General features: G+C 38.6%; 1 protein-coding gene across 1 annotated transcript in view; it reads left to right on the top strand.

Moving 5' to 3' along the window:
* The window catches only part of LOC103771496 (protein kinase C epsilon type), a gene marked incomplete at both ends in the record, with an annotated part of 32,364 nt that extends 15,314 nt beyond the window's left edge, over positions 1 to 17,050 (top strand). Inside the window, 3 exons of the mRNA XM_008938796.1 lie at positions 9,172 to 9,310; positions 11,681 to 11,869; positions 16,904 to 17,050. Coding sequence (XP_008937044.1) covers positions 9,172 to 9,310; positions 11,681 to 11,869; positions 16,904 to 17,050 — 475 coding nt within the window. The remainder of the gene's footprint in view (positions 1 to 9,171; positions 9,311 to 11,680; positions 11,870 to 16,903) is intronic.
* Positions 17,051 to 17,328: the final 278 nt, after the last annotated feature.

Genomic DNA, 17,328 nt, shown 5'->3' with positions numbered 1-17,328 from the left:
AAGCTTTTCCAGCTTCACGCCATCCTTCCACTGTCTTTCATCAAGTAGATTTATCAAATAACAATTCAGTGTTGTTTTGTTTAAAAGGATTATAGACATACATAGTAGGCACTTTTAGTTTGTGCTCCACCTAACCTATTGTTGTAATACACAATCTTATTTTTATGTTATTTGAGATATAAAAATAAGAGCACAAAGCATTGAACCTCACAGGATAGAGTACCACAGGTTGAGTCAGTCCTTTGCTATGCCTAGAGACCTCCATTGTCTGCAGTGGGATCACCAAGGTGTAAGTGAGGATGAGGTTTATCACATTACATATTTAGCAATGACTTAACACACGGGCTTTGTAGCAGCTGCTGAAACAGCAAAGATCATTAGTGGTAGTACAGATTTCACCCGGTCATTCCCAGCCTGAATATGTAGAGCCAGTTAGGAATTTTTCAGCTAAAGTCTTCAAGAAGAAGGTTATACAGTGGTGGTTTTAACCAAAGAGGAGACAGTGAGGAGGGAAGAAGAAAATCCCTGAGAGAAGTACTAGTAGTCTTAATGTCAGGTCACTCACAAAAGTGTTGGGGCACCAGGATGACCAGGCAGCCCAGCCTCAGTTCAAAGCCAGTCACTCTCCTGAGCACCAGGCCACCAGCTGGTCACACACCACTTCCACAAAAAACTTTCAACAGTCTGTGTTTTCACCCAGTGTGAAATACAAATGGCTTGTAAAACCTCAAGAAGCCTTAGAAAATAAGAAAATCATTTGCTGTCTGGTTTAACTACAAGTTGCTCAGGCAAATTGGCCTATAGAATAGGTCAAACATGAAGCCAGCTCCATTTGTGACAGTTCTTTCTTGGGGCAAAACACTGGAGGCCTGTGGGCCATGGGAAGGCAGAGTTACCCCTGGGATCCACCACAAAATGTGTCTAAATCGGGGCTTTGGCAGTAAGCTATGTCAAGAAGCATGGCTGTAGCATCACATGGATTCCTGCCTCGGGCTCATGGAAAAATTGTTGCATTCCCAGGTAGAGGTTGTGGAAGGATGAGGTTTATAAAGCAGTGTGGTGTGAAGGTGACCCCCTCTTGGAAAAGAAACAGAGACCACTCCCCTCTATTCTTAGCCAATTTTTGAGAATGTTTTACCTAGTGCATATTTAAACCTGTACATATTTCACTTACATTCACAAATACAAATGTGGAAATAATGAGAAAGGAAAAGCCACACAAAGGAAAGCTGTTAAGTATGATATATTTGTTTGTCTGCACATTATTTTAAGGAAACTCAGCATAATAAGATAAGCACATCGGGCACTGTAATGTTCTAAGCTGCTACCGACAATTGTAATAACTTTATGGTTAAAGCCATTAAAAAGCCTTATATAGAAGTTATTTTCTAGAAGATGTTTTTATGCTTCCAGAAAAGTCAATGGTTTCCTTAAGCTGCTGGAAATTAATATTAAACCTTTGTTCAATATACCATTAAGACATCAGTAAATAATGAGGGCTGTGTGATGAACATCTCAGGACCTTGCTGACCTGAAAGTTTTCTCAATGGTAGACATCGCTGGGGCAGATGATGCTACACATCATGCAAGCCATACTTCTGCCTTGCAGCAGCTGGGCTTTACAAAACCACAGAGAGCAGTCACCTATTTATCTCCCTCTCTTGTCCTTGGTGAGACACCAAAAATCCCTTTTGCTACATCACTCTTCCCATCTGCCTTAGTCCTTCCCTTCTCCTGCTTAGTCCACAGGATACCCGTGCAAATGGCAGAGTGATGGATCTTGTGTATATAAGGAAAGGAAAGGTGTTTGTTTAAAAGTGAATGTGCCTGACAGAGAATGTCACAATTGTTGCATTAAAGGTGTCGTTTCCCATTCATGTTTACCCTGCTATCTGAACTATCACTGTTTTCTTTGAGGAAAAGTAGTTATATCTGTGTCTCTGTCTTTATTTGAAGCCAAGTCTATGCTCTTAATTCATCTGCCTAGCCATTATAGATAGTGATACACATCAGTACACAGTAGATTCACTGTATTTCAAACTTGGCACTGCTGAAAAGCAGCCGTTTTCAAATCTGCACAGCAAGTTTTTCTGTGTATTGCTGTGTATGAAGCCGTTTTCAAATCTGCACAGCAAGTTGTGGATCTGCTATTGGTTTTGTGACAGATAATGTCTTTATTCTTTGATGATATCCAGTAATGTAACAGTGACAAAGAAAATGTGTATCATAAATCCAGTAATTACTTAATGGATCAACATAAAAGCAAAGCAGGGAAATTCCAAGACTTTCAGATAAGCTCACACAAAACTTCCTGAGATCTCCTATGACAACAAAAGCAGCAGAACCATCTTTTTCTCACCATTAGTCTCACTCAGGTTTCTCCCTACTCCCTTCCTGCTAACAAAAACTTCCCTACTGTCATGAATCCACTTATAAGAAGGAGCAGTCCAATGTCTGTTCTATTTCTTACTCCATGGGTAGGGGATTTTGCATCAGTTGGTAGGACCCGACATCCAGTGCCACTGCCATTACTTCATGTTTATGCTCAGTAACAGGAGAAAGTATGGACTCCTCCTTTCCTGTACAGTTTTTCAAATGGGAAAAAAAAATATTATTAGTTTGCATTTTCTTAGAAGTTACAGTTTGGATTTTCCCGTTTGTCTCTGATGTGTTGGAAGTGTCAAAGCCTTGCTGATGTGTTATGAACTAAAGTAGTTAAAGCAACAACAGAATCCAGTAGTGAAATGCAGTCCTAATATAGCTGCCTCTTAGTTCTTGTATGGAAACTGGAATTAATTTGGTGAGAACTAATCATTAAAGAAGCTCTCACCATCAGAACATTAAAACTGTTGACATTTCTTTTTGTTTTATAACCAGTTCCATATGTAACTCCCATCTTGCTTAGACTGTAAACTAGTACATTAGTTATCAAAATTTTGAGGACACCAATGTGTTTGAAGAACTGAAACAAAGATTTTCGTGAATTTGTCAGTCTTCCAGAAGATACCATTTCAGATAGTGTGGTACAAATTATCCAAATTCTGTGGTATTTATTGCTTCTGATTGAAATTTTTGTTGAAAATGCAACATTCACTGAAATGATAGCAAATTGTGAATTTGTGCTGGTACAGGAGAGACCTATTGTTGCAGGTGAGCGTCTTTGTCTCAAAAGCAATTTGGATACCACTGAGTGAGTTAAAAAGAAATTATAGGAATGCAGAAGTCTTACCTTAATTAAACAGAAAAAAAAAAAATGATCTTACTCATTGGAAGCACTAATTGATATAATGAGCATATTGCCTTCAGTTATGAATTTCAATAACTGTGGAAACCAGAGAATGGTTCTGTGATGGTTTTCCGTGTTGTTGGGGGAAGTTTCCCTTATACCTTCCATGAACAGCTTGTCTATTTAAAGCCTGCAGAAAGGACATGGTTTTCCCATGCAGGAGAACAATGGCAGTGGCAGTGATTTCAAATACACTATTGAAAGGATGTGTTGCATTTGAAAGTCCTCCAAAAAAATGGTTGTTCAATAGCTATGTACTTCAGACTTGTGCTGCTTTCAGATCTTTCCTCTTTGATGTTCTATGGGTGTTTAGTAAGGTACAGTCCTTCATTGAACTTTCACCTTATAAAGAAACATTCTTGCTTCCAGTGTCATTATTTGTAAGTAATAATTACCATGCTTCATTCTGAGCTGTGCTGTGAAATGTATATGCTTTCTAGTTTTGTTGCTTATTTAACAGTCAGAGTAGAAGCAGATGCTGTGGAGATGTGTCATTGTAAAGTGATTGCTTAAACCAGCTTGTGATCATGTTTCTCAGCTACTTGATCTTGTTCTTCAAACACGGATTTATTTAGTCACTAATGTTTACTGTGTTCAAAGGCTACTGTTAGCAACGTTTGGCAGACTTTCTGATTTTACTGGTCAAAACCCATCTTGACTGTTTAATTGCCTTACTTTCAACAAGAAATTTATCTGTTATCTAAATGACACGTGTGACACTTAGGGCGACACATACAAGGCAACCGCCTTGCTGGCTACTGTTGGGAGTCAGACTTTACGAACCCCGTGCTGTGAATTCCTCCTCCACGGGGCATTTGCAGGAAGCCAGGGCAGTCAGTGTCTCATGGCACTGGCATCTGGAGGAAAGAACAAGCATTATAGAAGTTTTCTTGCAGGTTACCTGCAGTTCGCCCGCTCCTCTGTTCCGACTTGCACAGACCTTATTGTTATAATCCTGATTCTTCCTTGAGATTCTGCCAATCATTCCAGCTATTGAGGTGATTGTGATGCTGGCAGGTATCCAGAAATAGAAACCAAGGCTTAAATTTCTGTTTAAAGCTTTCTGACAAAGAAAAAAAAAAAAATTAAAAACCAAACAAAACATTTGATGCAATTGATTGCTCAAGTCAACTGAACTGACTGTATGTTGGCAAACAAACAAAGGAGAGAAATAGCTTAATGTAGCATTACTGCATTCAAGCAAGCTGGGCATTTTCCTGGCTTAACTGGTTAGGTTGTTTGCAGTTGCATGTAATTACTCAGGTTGTGGGAACTCATTTTGCCAGACACAGATGACTTTCTTAGTTCCTACAAAGAGAATGCAAAATGAGAAAGAAGAATCTAATAGACCTTTGTCACTGAGCTATCTGACACTATTATTTGGTATGCTCTGATTTAGAGGTGGACAACTGGCACTAATACCAGAAGCCAAATAAAAGGCAGAATGGATCAGATTGGATCGTTCTGTACAGAGAATTAATTTGCATTCTAGAGGTCGATAGCATTTTAGTTTACTTTTTGAGATGTAGGAGAGCTGGCTGTTTCTTAGACCAGTTCTGGGAACATAACAGGTCTTAAAATTTAAAGGGCTTTTTCAGTGAGATTGCTGCTCTGGAAAGACAAGCTTTCTTGACAGCTCCTTCTCTATCAGTTTTTAATTTGTTTCCTCATCTGTCTGCTTGATTCTAGTTTTTTTTTTCCTGTGAGGTGTTAAGTAACACATCACCTATTCAATTCCATTTATTTATTTAACTAAGATTTAATTTTCTAAAGTTGCATTATTAGGAGTTTTTGGTGGAGTTTCTTGTTTGGTGCATTTTCTATGTGTTTTGGTTTTTTCTTTTGTTTGTGTGGGTTTTATTCTTTCTTTTGGTGGTGATGTTTTCATTTGTCATCATTTCATTTTTTTAATCCGGCAACTCTAAATTGACAGAATGATTTTGAATGCTTTTCAGTGCAAGCTTTTTTATGGACTATGATAATCTTGCAGGCTATCTATGCACTTGACAATTTGGCAGACTCCCAGCTTACCTTTTAACCTCCCATCCATACTTTAACGGGTGTCACGCTGCTGTTGTTTTAGCCTCTTCCAAATTATTTTTAAACTATGGTGCTCTCTGTGATAATAAAAATCTCCTGATACTCAGTTCCATTATTGCGTGAGTAATTAAACTGATATGCTCAGTGCCTCCGATAGAGTTTTGAAGAGGCTTACAGGCTTCACTGCTTTGTTTTGGCTTGATGAAGGAGTCCCAGATGTTTTTCTTCTGTCAAGTAGGATTATAGTTTGGTAAATGGTAAGGGAAGTTAAATTGACTTGCACTTTTACAGATAGGCTTAAAATTTCTTTCTGTCAGTCTTTACAGGTAGTCAGAGCTTAATATTCAGACTATTCCTGGTTTTCTTACTGCTCAGTTCTTTCTTTTTTTCCCACTGCCAAGTTACATTTTTATTGCTAATTTCTGTGTCTTATACAAATTTTTAAGGAAATAAAAGACAAAGGTGAGTATCCAGTCCTTTTCCATTCTGTAGTGACTTGCTATTAGTGTTTTATTACTGTTGACATTTCTCTTAGCTTAGGAGTTCCTTGGGTTACTGACTTTGGTTACTATCTCCATTCAATTCCATGGAGAGCATATGGGTGGCACTAAATGAAACAATTTTAAGTCTTAATAAGTCCAGTATGTCACCTGCCTGCAGTGGGAAGTCCTACTTCTGGGATCAGAGTTAAGATAGATTCACAGAATCACACAACCATTTAGGTTAGAAAAGACCTTTAAGATCAAGTCCAGCCATAAACCTAACACTGTCAAGTCCACCACTAAACCATGTCGACAGGCACCACATCTACATGTCTTTTAAATACCTCCATGGATGGTGACTCAACCACTTCCCTGGGCAGCCTGTTCCAGGGCTTTACAACCCTTTCAGTGGAGAAATATTTCCTAATATCCAATCTAAACCTCCCCTGACACAACTTGAAGCCATCTCCTCTTAACCCTGTCACTTTTTGCTTGGGAAAGGAGGCGGACACCCACCTTGCTACAGCCTCCTTTCAGGTGCTTGAAGAGAGTGATAAGGTCTCCCCTGAGCAACCTTTTGTCTATCTAAACTCCTGTTCCCTCAGCCACTCCTCATAAGACTTGTGATACATAACATGTTAGAGTCTTCTGATAATCACTTATCACTCTGAATTAAGGTGAATCCAGTTTTCTAAGCAGCCTCTTGACTTTCCTAAGTTTCTGTCATCAATATTTATGTTATAACCTTCTTTGTGACAGTGATGGTGACTGAAAGTGGCTCCCAGATTGCATCAAATATACTTTGACTTCTTTATCATCTGAACATCTTGACTTTTTGAAATACAGCTGATATTCTTCTTTAGCTTAGAAACATCCAAGATAACACTGCATTTGGTAGGTTAAAAGCTACAGCTGTAAGCTTATTTCCTTCTCCCATCTGCAATAGCGTTATCCTATTCTTGTAATTTATCATATTCTACTTGATGATGTGATAGTTTTGTCTTAATGCAGGTCTTTTGATTGTAACACTTGTAATTCACTGGAAGAGCAGTTTTGGGAAGATCCACGATTTTTGGAGCAGGGAGCTTTATTGTGTTTATTTGACTTCTCTTGGGGGCACAGAGCTGTTGATAAGTTTGCACTTACATGACATTGGACAATTCACGTAAATCACTTTCCAGGGATGGGAAGATGGGTTAAATGGTTAGATGTAGGGGATTGTGTTGTAGTCAGCTGGATCTTAGCTTGTTTAGGAACTCCTAAAAAGGATGATCTTAAAGAATGATAAAATAGTAGTCTGCTTCAAGGGACCTTCAGTGGGGACCAACTGAGGATCTACAAGAGCAGCGTAACAGGTCTGGAGATAGCAAAGTCTAGTGTCGGGCATATTGGTTACAACAAACACTTCTACAGCCCCTATATGCTTCAGCTACATAAGCCATTTCTGATAAAGCCAGTTTATGTGGGAGACAGTAGATTTACTGTTAGTGAGGTAAATCTGACTCTGTTTTGCCATGTCAGACTTCTTGTACATGCACAAGCAACACTATCTCATGCGCTCAGCACAGCGTATCTCTGCACGCACAGTAAGTCATCCTGTGCTTCCACAGAATGTCTGATTCACTACACAGATGTCCAGGGATTTTGCAGACCATGAGTAGTAGACCTTTTCTGCTGTGCCTCAGAAAAATCAGAATTTTTAGGCTGTCCTGTGTACATGCTTGAGAAATCTGTGTTAAATAAAGACGGGCAAAAAATGTTGAACAAGTGTCAAAAAAAATTAAATCCCTACAGAAATCGAACAGACAGGGAGAAAAGAACATTTCTGGGGAAATCTCAGCATGCTGCTGCATTGGATATGTCCACAAAAACTCTTAACTAAGTCTTGGACAGATTGTTCAATCATTTAATAGGTGTGAATGCTTTACCATGTTATGGTGCCTTATGGATCTAAAGTTTGGGGTCTTATAGGGAGACATTGATCTGAAAGAAAGTCTCAGAGTAAGGTGAAGACTTTTCATCCCTCACTCAGGTGGAATTCGTTGGCATAAAAGATTTCTGCAAAAAAAAACCTTTTATCTTTTCATAGACTTTTGGGGTGAAATTTGTTTACATGGGTTACCATGGGGTTTTATTCCTCTGTCTGATTTAGAAGTTGCTGAAACACCTCTTTTTTCATCAGTTACATCTATGGAAATTTCTCAGATTATTCTAGGAGAAAAGTTCTGATCAGAAAGTGTCCACTAAGTCAACTAAGGATGTGTGTTCCACTTTGATTCTCACCTCTGTATGTGTTTGTACATAGAAAGCTTTCATTTATTACTGTGGTTTTTTAATCCATGGCAGACGTATCTAAAGCCTAGACAGAAGTATGAAAATAAAATGGTCCCTGCAATACAAGTGAGGTTTTTTCCTTTGGTTTATGTTTGGTTTATTATTCATATGTGATAAAATGTTTTTAAACCGGGGGGGAGGGGTATATGCAAGTGAGGGGTACACACTGACTTTCTACATCCTTTTGTAGCTTAGTCTGAGGCAAGTGCTAAGTTAAATGGCACCTAGCATCCATTGTGTTGGAAAATGCAATAACCATCAAGGGTATATTTAGAAAACATACAGAAGGAAAGACAGGAAAGGTGGATATCCCTTTCTCAACCTGTTTTTGACCTCACCCAATTTAATAACTGAAGAATTGTGTGGTTTTGACACAAAGACATTTATACAACAAGTGATCAGAGACAGCTGCTAAGATGTGTTGTGTTTAACAATGAATACAAAATATTCCTGTGAGATTTTCAGCAGGTTTAAACTGCAGGAAATAATGCTCCCAAACATGAGAGCATTCCTTTTTTTCCTCTCTCACTGCAATCTGAGCTCTGAGTTGCTGGTATATGTTAAGAATCCAATTAAAAATAATCCAAGTTTGAAAGAATCTATTAATTTAACCCATATAATAAAGTATGGATAAATTGGTCCTCCTTTGTGCTGATGCAAAAAAAGATAACAGCTTCATTAGACTATGTTGACCTATTTCACACAGACAGAATGTTAGATTTGTAGCAAACAAGGGATGAGGTCTTTTCTAAATGTTTCTGATGCTGTCTGGAATACAACTGGGCTTTCCTGCAGCTGAAGAGAGAGTGAAGTCCTGGTCTTGCAAAATGCTGGTCATTGCCTGCTTCCTTATTGCCTTTAACTAGGTCTGTTTGGTGACTGCTACCAACATGTACACATGTGAGGGACGGTTTCTCAGTGGTGTTTGTGAAACCATCTGTTTGTTATATTCTCTAGTTTTATGATCAAATTCAAGGGCACATCATCAAAATTTGAGAGTTGATTAAATTTTGTGCCTTTTTATTTCAGGGACCTGAAACTGGACAATATTCTTCTGGATGCAGAAGGCCACTGTAAACTGGCTGACTTTGGAATGTGCAAAGAAGGGATTCTGAATGGCGTGACCACCACCACCTTTTGTGGCACACCTGACTATATAGCTCCGGAGGTACTTTTTTGCACTGCACTAAGATATACAGATATTCTAATTCATTAGACTGTTACATGTGTAGTTTTGACATTTTTTACATGTAGAAGATGCACACCGGACTGTGCTGTAATTTTGCCTGGGTAATCTTGCAGAACCAGGTTGCTCTACTGCTCACAAGCAGTATTCCATGCTGATAGGTGTGACAAAGAATGGGGTATTTATTGTTTGTTTCCTGATCTTAACAGTATCCTCCATACATTCATTTCTGACTCAGCAGTATTGCAAAGGCACTTACTAGCCTTCAAGGTGCTAGAAGCAACTGAATACTCTCAGCACTGGTCCTTAGTAGTTATAAAAATGGTTTTAATTTTTCATGAGACTTAGAAGGACATCTTCGTGTGGAAGAGACTATACATTTGATATCATTTTGCCTAGGATGGTTGTGGTACTATAATTTTTCTCATTTCTTTAAAGTACCTGTGAAAGATAATTGTTTGTGATACTTCCTGTCATACAGATGAACAGAAAGTGCAGACTTGCATGGAAAAATAGAAACTTCTCATATGGATGCTGCATATCAATTGGCAACATGAAAAGTCACTTCAGGACATTCATTGGATAAAAAAAATATGGCTGAGAATCATGTGGGGTTTACGTATCTTAACATTTAATATTATGGGATGCATCTCAAAGTGCCTAAAATGAATCAATATTGTACATTTAGTCAGGCAGACTTTGTCTGCTCAGTTTTGTTAGTAACCTGTGCCTCTTACCAGGGAAGATTCATTGTGCTAATTTAATGTAACAGTGTCATTGGTTTATCTTTCTTCAACCATAAATTTGCATCATGGAAAAATACTAGTTTATTATTATGGGTTAGAGACAATAAATTAGAAATCTATATTGTTAGTGTTTATGGCTGTCAAGCTTTGGTAGCCAACTGATAAGGTGTGAATCATCTTGAAACTAGCATAATATAAATGTGTGTCTTACAGAGTATTAAAAGAAAATAAATACCGGTGTGATGGTCTTGGTTTTGTATAAATAATTTTCTGATTCAGTATACTGATTGAATCCTTGGGCAAATTCTTTGGAAATTATTATTGAAAACAAAGCAGTAATAAGATTCTAAGAACTTCTACGTGAATCTTGGTCTCACTGAAGTCAGTAATTCAGGCTTCCGTTTTGTCATCTTAATTGCACAAGTTTATCTCCTGCTTCTATTTCTCTTGCATCATGGTGGTATGTTTCAATTTCCTTTTCTTTAGCAACATCTGAGTTCCAAAGAATCCCTAGGACACTTGAAAAGTACACTTTTAAAGAGTATCCTTCTCTTTAACTAGTGTCTATAAAATGTAATATCCATTCAGCTAAGAATTCAGTTGAGATCCAGACCTCTGTATTTAAATGTTGAACTCATTTCTGGTTTTATGTTAAGACTAAATTTGGTTTTATGTTGCTCGTAGCTCCAGAATCCAGCAGTAAACTCATGTGGTTCACCACAAGGTTTCTGAGACTCTTAACACTTGTGTTGTTCAAGGACATGATGAAGTTGTTGCCATTCCATGTCATTGTAAGGCAGTGAGCTACACCTTAAAGAAGCACCCACTTCACCCTCCCCAGTCCCCTGTCAGGCTGAAACATTGCAGCCAAACTACAAGCTTCTTTTCAGTGAAGAGGAACCAAGAATTAAACTTGTTCCTTGTACAACGCTAATTCTGTAACACCAAATAGTACAATCAAACTCCACTGTGCTAACCTACTACTGCCCGCTGAAGGTATTTGCTACAAGGTTGAACTTGTGCCACATGAAAAGTCATAGCCAGTTTTTCTGAAAGCAAGAGCAATTAAAGTGAGCCCTACAGCCATGTATTGTAGAGCTTTCTAATGCTGCACAAAGAACTTGCACAAAACTGCTTTTGGCTTCCTTCAGCCCTACCTAAAGGACTGGAATAAATCTCTCAGATGATCTCTGTGCAGCATTACAAGCTAGTTCAGTTTGTTTTGTTCAAGATAGAGACAAGGAAATGTTTCACATTTTCCACCAATCTGTTTTGTATGTGTGATGTTTTTTTCCCCTATAGCGTGACCTGCTTTAAACAGTTTAGAAGGATATAGGGCTCTTTTGCTCACGAGCATACCCTTTTACTCAGGGGACTGATAAACTCAGTCAGTAATTCTGAGAACAGCTACAGATTGACACTTAGCTGTGGTAGTGCAAATTGCATGGTTAAGAAACCATGCCTGCTGTTACCAGAATCAGTGTGGGATTTTAGTCCCACTTAGAGACTGGGGGAAAGAAGGGGTGTATCGTGTCGCAACAGCAAACGTGCAGCCAAGAGTGTTGTCTAACTTGTCTGCTCAATCCCATCTCTTGTTCTGTACTAGATCCTCCAGGAGTTAGAATACGGCCCGTCGGTAGACTGGTGGGCTCTGGGCGTACTCATGTACGAAATGATGGCTGGGCAACCCCCCTTTGAAGCTGACAACGAGGATGATCTCTTTGAATCCATCCTTCATGATGATGTCTTGTATCCAGTCTGGCTCAGTAAAGAAGCTGTCAGCATTTTAAAAGCAGTGAGTCTTATATTACTTGTTTTCCTCCTTCTCTTCATGTTTTTTTTTGGGGGGATTTTGTTGGGTTTTTTTTTTTCCCCTTGGTTAAAATTGAATTTGCCAAACGTTGTTGAGAGCAGTCACCGCTGGGAGTTCAAGCACAGTTCAGAGTGCCACTGTTAGGATAATGGGGCCTGGGATAAATTACACTGCTTGTGGGAAAGGAACAGAATGTTTGTGTTCCACGCAGTTGTACGCTGTATAAATCTGTGTACTGCAGATTCATGTTTCAGGGAAAACCCAACCAACTAGAACTGTGCTATCACTTTGACACTTTATATGCTGCATGTTCACTAGAGTGGGGGAAGCACTACGTAATCAAACCATTATTTTTTTTAATTTAACCCACTTACCCTGTCTTCTGACTTTCTTCCTCTATCATCAAGCTGGGTTGAAAGCCCTTTATTTATAGGTGGACATTCTTTTTTATAGTTTGCATAACACTTTGATAAACAGTCTTACTGTCATGTAAGTGTTTCTGCTATGTTTGGTGTTTTTCAGTATAAGTAATGACTTGACAGAAACATGTATCACCAAACACTACAATTTTTTTTAATCAGTCAAAATGTGCCACGGGGCGACTTCAGTTTCTGGACCATGCTTAAGTCAGGTTTACTACATTAACAGGACCATGTCATAAATTGTTTCTTCTGCACTGGTATCATCCTAAAATAAAAAGCAAAACAACACAGAAGTAGTATGCCACTCCCTATGGTTCAAAAACCTGAGTAAGATTCCTGAGTTAAAAAAAAAAAATTGTTTTTTATTCAGTTTCTGCCTTTTTTTGGTGGTGGAAAATTTCTACCTTTCCACTTCTATTTTTCTTTCAGCATCTGGAATAAGGGAGACATTCAATTAAGAGGAGGGCTGGTAAAGTCGTGTATAGATCTTCATACAGGGTTGCATTTTGAAGTAGTATATAAAACTTGAACAAATTCTGATTTTAACGCCATTGGACAGGTAGCACATTCTGCAGAAATGCTCATCTTGATCTTCTAATAAAAATATCTCCAGGTTTGTTCTAGCCAATAGCAGGAGATACTTTAGCAGATGATTCAAAGGAGTCGTCCATGTTAACCCCTCTAAATTGCCTGCTCTTGCTCCTTTCACTGTAGTGAGAACGTGGAGGATTTATTAAAGCTGACTTTTATATTTATTCTCCTCCTCCTCCCAAATACCTCTCTGATGACTTTTTATTAGCTGACATGATCCTTTCATGCTACCGGCTTTTGTTCCCAGACTCTTCAATTATTTTCAGTTCAAAAAAAAACATATGGACTTGAGCTGCAGAATTCAGGCTGATATCCACAGTTCAGGGTTTATTTTTGCATATTGTAGACAAAGTGTTGTTGTCAATGTTCACATCTGCATCTGAATTTCACTGGAGTCTGGGAGATTTTCTGTCGTGCTTTGGTTTCACAGCCTGTAAGATCTGTTCGTTTTCCATCCACAGGCTCCTCCAATGAGCCTGTGTTAACTGAGACTTTTATTATTCTGAATCGTGGAAACATCTGTTGAAGAGGAAAAGTTAACTGATAACCCTTGATTAAAAGTGTATAGTATGAGAACCACTGTAACTATTCAGGGAAGATGCTTGTTTTACAGGGGAAAGGGAGAAACAGATCCAACAGTGAGAGCCTTGCTGTGTTATCTCATTTGTGGTGCACGTAGTGAGATGTCTGTTAATGCTATATATGTCATTCATTAGCCACACGCAAATGCAGACACAGAATTGGGCTGCAAGTATAAACTATGTGATTTTGTGAATCTAAGTGCATGGGTGTTAAACCCTCAAATTTCTTTTAAAGCTGCCTTTGCTATAAATTTTCATGAGGCTGTTTTCCTGGGTCCACGTTTTGATAGTAGGCATGGTAGTTTATATTTTGCTGTAATCCGTCTTCCTATCTACAGTTAACCCTTAATGCCATTATAAACCTTAAAAAGAGAGAGTTGTACCATTAGGTAGATTTGCATTATAATAAGAGGTTATTCCTCATTGGGCAAGATGTCTTTGTTGGCCTAAATTGACAGAATTTGATGGGAGCTGTGCCAGTTTACACCATGAAAAGGAAATACTTCCTTATATTTATCAACCTGCTGCCTCTGCAGCTATAGTGTGAAACAGGTTTGAAACTTGGGCTTTTCATGTGATTCTTGTCCACATGTTAAATGAAGAAAAGGAAAAGCAGAGGAAAGAAAGAGGCGTCTATGTATTTGACTGCTGAATGCTAGCAAGGGATTAACTTTGGAACACTTCATTTCCTCACATTGTACTTTAAGACATAGGTTTTATTCTTTAGAAACTGTATATTTTTACACTCCTTCAAACAGCATGTAAAGAAATTTTAAGAAGAAGACATCCTCTTGTATTAAGTAACAATGTTTTTTCATTTTCTGGAGGAACCATTTTCCTGTTAGTTCCAACAAAACACTAGCAAGGGTAATTTTACAGTTCAGTATTACAAGGCAGCATGTTGCCTATTCCATGAGATCCCACAGGTCTTATTAGTCCTGTTTCTGTGAATTGACAGGAATTGCTATTTAAAATTCTTTCCTGTCTGGTAAGGAAAACAATTCTGCATTGAAATTAGCTCTGTGCTTCTTTGCTAGCGATGGAGAGAGGTTGTGTCTACAGTGTGTGTCCCTTTTGTATCCAAGTGACAGATATGTCTGGATGCAGAGGCAGAACTCTGTTTTTGGACTGTGCCATTTATTTCAAGAAGCAAAATTTTGGGAGCCTGGTGATACTTGTTTCAGACCCCAAGTTGCATGGCTATCTCAGCAACCAGCTTTTGTCACTTAAGTCGGTAGCAACTCGGATCTTAAAAGGCTTCTCTTTTCATAAAAGGAGATTCCTGCCTTAATATGGGAAAACAAAAAGGCAACACTTACAGCTCTGGCTGTCAGCTCCATTGGCAACCGTCTCATCAGTGCAGTAGAGTTAACAGCTGTCTCTGCCCTGACAGTTACATCATTGTTGATGCTGTTGATAAACGGGGAAAATGGCAGCTGGTGCTTCAGAAATAGACATAGGAGGTGAAAAAAATCAATATTCATTGCAGGGGATGAAATGTATAGAATTAAATGTCCACCTCAGAAGTCTGCAATTATTGCAACATATTTGCATATGTTAATTATGTTTGTTTCTTTAAGTGCTCATTCTTAAAATTGTTCTCCTCTATAATCCATTTCCAAGTTTCATGAAGTTTGTGAATTACAGTACCAACTGTACTATCTAGTCATGTTTTCATGTCCTGGGCTTCTTAAAAATGACATGTTCTGATGTTTTCCATGCCTCTGGCTTAAAACAAAGACAGAGCATGGCAGATACTAGGCTCAGATTTTGTTTCTTTGATACCTGGATTATGTGGTACAAAAAGTGTAGCCTGTAGTTTCCGTGTTCTGTTTCTGCACGATGTGTGGCTGCTGGTTCCTGGCTGGCGCGCTTTGGTCCTGGAGGTGAAATAAAGCAGAGGAATGTAGGAATGCGTTTTGTGGTTTTCCAAGAGACCTCACCAAAGCACAGTAATCCTTTCAAAACCTTTGTTTCTCCTGGCCATAGAAAATATGGCCTGTAGTTTAAATGTAACTTGTCCACTTGCAAAGAACTTGTGGAGCAGTGGAACACAAGACCAAATAGGATCGTCTTCAGAGCAGCTTATATATGTCAGAAACCACAGAGAGAATTCCCTCACTGATCTATGTTACAACTTTAAAATGATAGAAATGGCATTCTCCTGTGGAGGTTAGATGCAGCTATCTTTGGGGCTTCAGTAGCTACTTATCTAGTAACTGCAGTACTAAAGCAAGAGTAGACATTATAGCGATTGATTTATTTTAAGGTTGTGTTTTTTTCCTACAGATATATAGTGTAGCATGGTACCTAGGTTAAAAAGGTGCTGAACAATTATTGTGTTTTGTTTCATTTTTACACTTTTTTTACATTTTAAAAATGTTATAATAATGACTGAATATGAAGATATAGCAAAGCTTGAGGTAATTCTATGATATGAGTGTAGAGGGGTGTATATTAAGAGCAGCATTTGTTAAGTGAATTGCAAAGATTCTGTGTCCACATGCGTTAGAAAGTAAGTAGAGCAATTGGTAGTAAAAGAAGAAAGAAAGAACAGAGCAAAACCTGGGAAAATATTATCAACTGCCATCGTTTGCTATCAACGTTTTGCAAAGTTGTACGGCTTTTTACTGAAGGGAATAATAAGAGTTTAAAAGTGACAAGTTCAGAAATTATCAGACCAGAGGAGACCAGTTAGTTCCAGTCCCTGCCACTAACAGTGTACTGAAGATGAAAGGGAAGGTGCAAGTTATGCCGTGGAGTTTCTCAAGGGAAGCTGCCTGCTGGTACTGATCACTCCATGCATTTCCTGAATGTATGGACAGAATAGTTACCATTCACATAGCTGCAGGTGCTGTTCTTACTCAGACTGGAATAAAGTCCTAGAAGTGAGTAAGGAGGTTAGGGCTTTCCATGTGTCACTGTGAAAGGAGTGTATAATTATGCAACCTACATGCCAAAGAAAAAACCCCACCAACAGTAAGCACAATATATAGACCCTAATTAATAGTTAAGGTCAGAGAAAGTAAGAGCTACCTTGACCATCCATTTGGAAGTATCTCTGGAGGGTTTTATATTTTCTTTCTTTCCTTTAGTATTTTTGGGCAAAGCTGGAACTAGAAATGCTGAAAGAGAATCTGTTCCTGTAACACTCCCAGCCAGCCAAAATTAGGAGGTCTCAGCAATCAGCTGAAAGAGCTTCCTCCAGGAAACTTACACTTCAGAGCCTCCGAATCTTCTAGTTTGTCTGGAACCTCTGAAGTTTGGAGAGGCATCCTTGTTACTCTTACAGAAAACAGTAACCTCCGAAAAGGGACTGTCTCAAAAACTAGGCTTTAGCAATTGTAATGTGTAATTGAACTGCAAATGGGGTTGCCATTCATGGTTTAACTTTTTCCTCCTCTCCCTCCCCGACCCTGTAGTTCATGACAAAAAACCCGAATAAGCGACTTGGCTGTGTGGCATCACAGAATGGGGAAGACGCGATTAAGCAGCATCCGTTTTTCAAGGAAATTGACTGGGTTCTTCTAGAACAAAGGAAAATCAAACCACCCTTCAAACCTCGGATTGTAAGTAGCCGTTTGCATAACATTCAGAGGAAACCTGATTTGACAATTCTAGTTGTTGTTTTTTTCTGAAACGTGAGATTACTTGATGCAACATTTTGAGGTTGAAATAGTAACATAAAAACTGCACTGGAAAGATTGCTTTGTCATTGCTTCTGTGAAGGTAAGTGCCAGGAAATAGATTTAATGCACAGGAAGATGTTCATGTTCAGTCACATAAACCTTGAGAGTGTTCGAGGCCCTGTTTTAATTATTTTCCTGTGGTCCTAAAGATACCTTGA

The sequence above is a fragment of the Merops nubicus genome, unplaced genomic scaffold, assembly GCF_000691845.1.
Source record: "Merops nubicus isolate BGI_N331 unplaced genomic scaffold, ASM69184v1 scaffold18004, whole genome shotgun sequence".
Lineage (NCBI taxonomy): Eukaryota > Metazoa > Chordata > Aves > Coraciiformes > Meropidae > Merops > Merops nubicus.
This window is presented reverse-complemented; position numbering and strand designations above follow the sequence as displayed.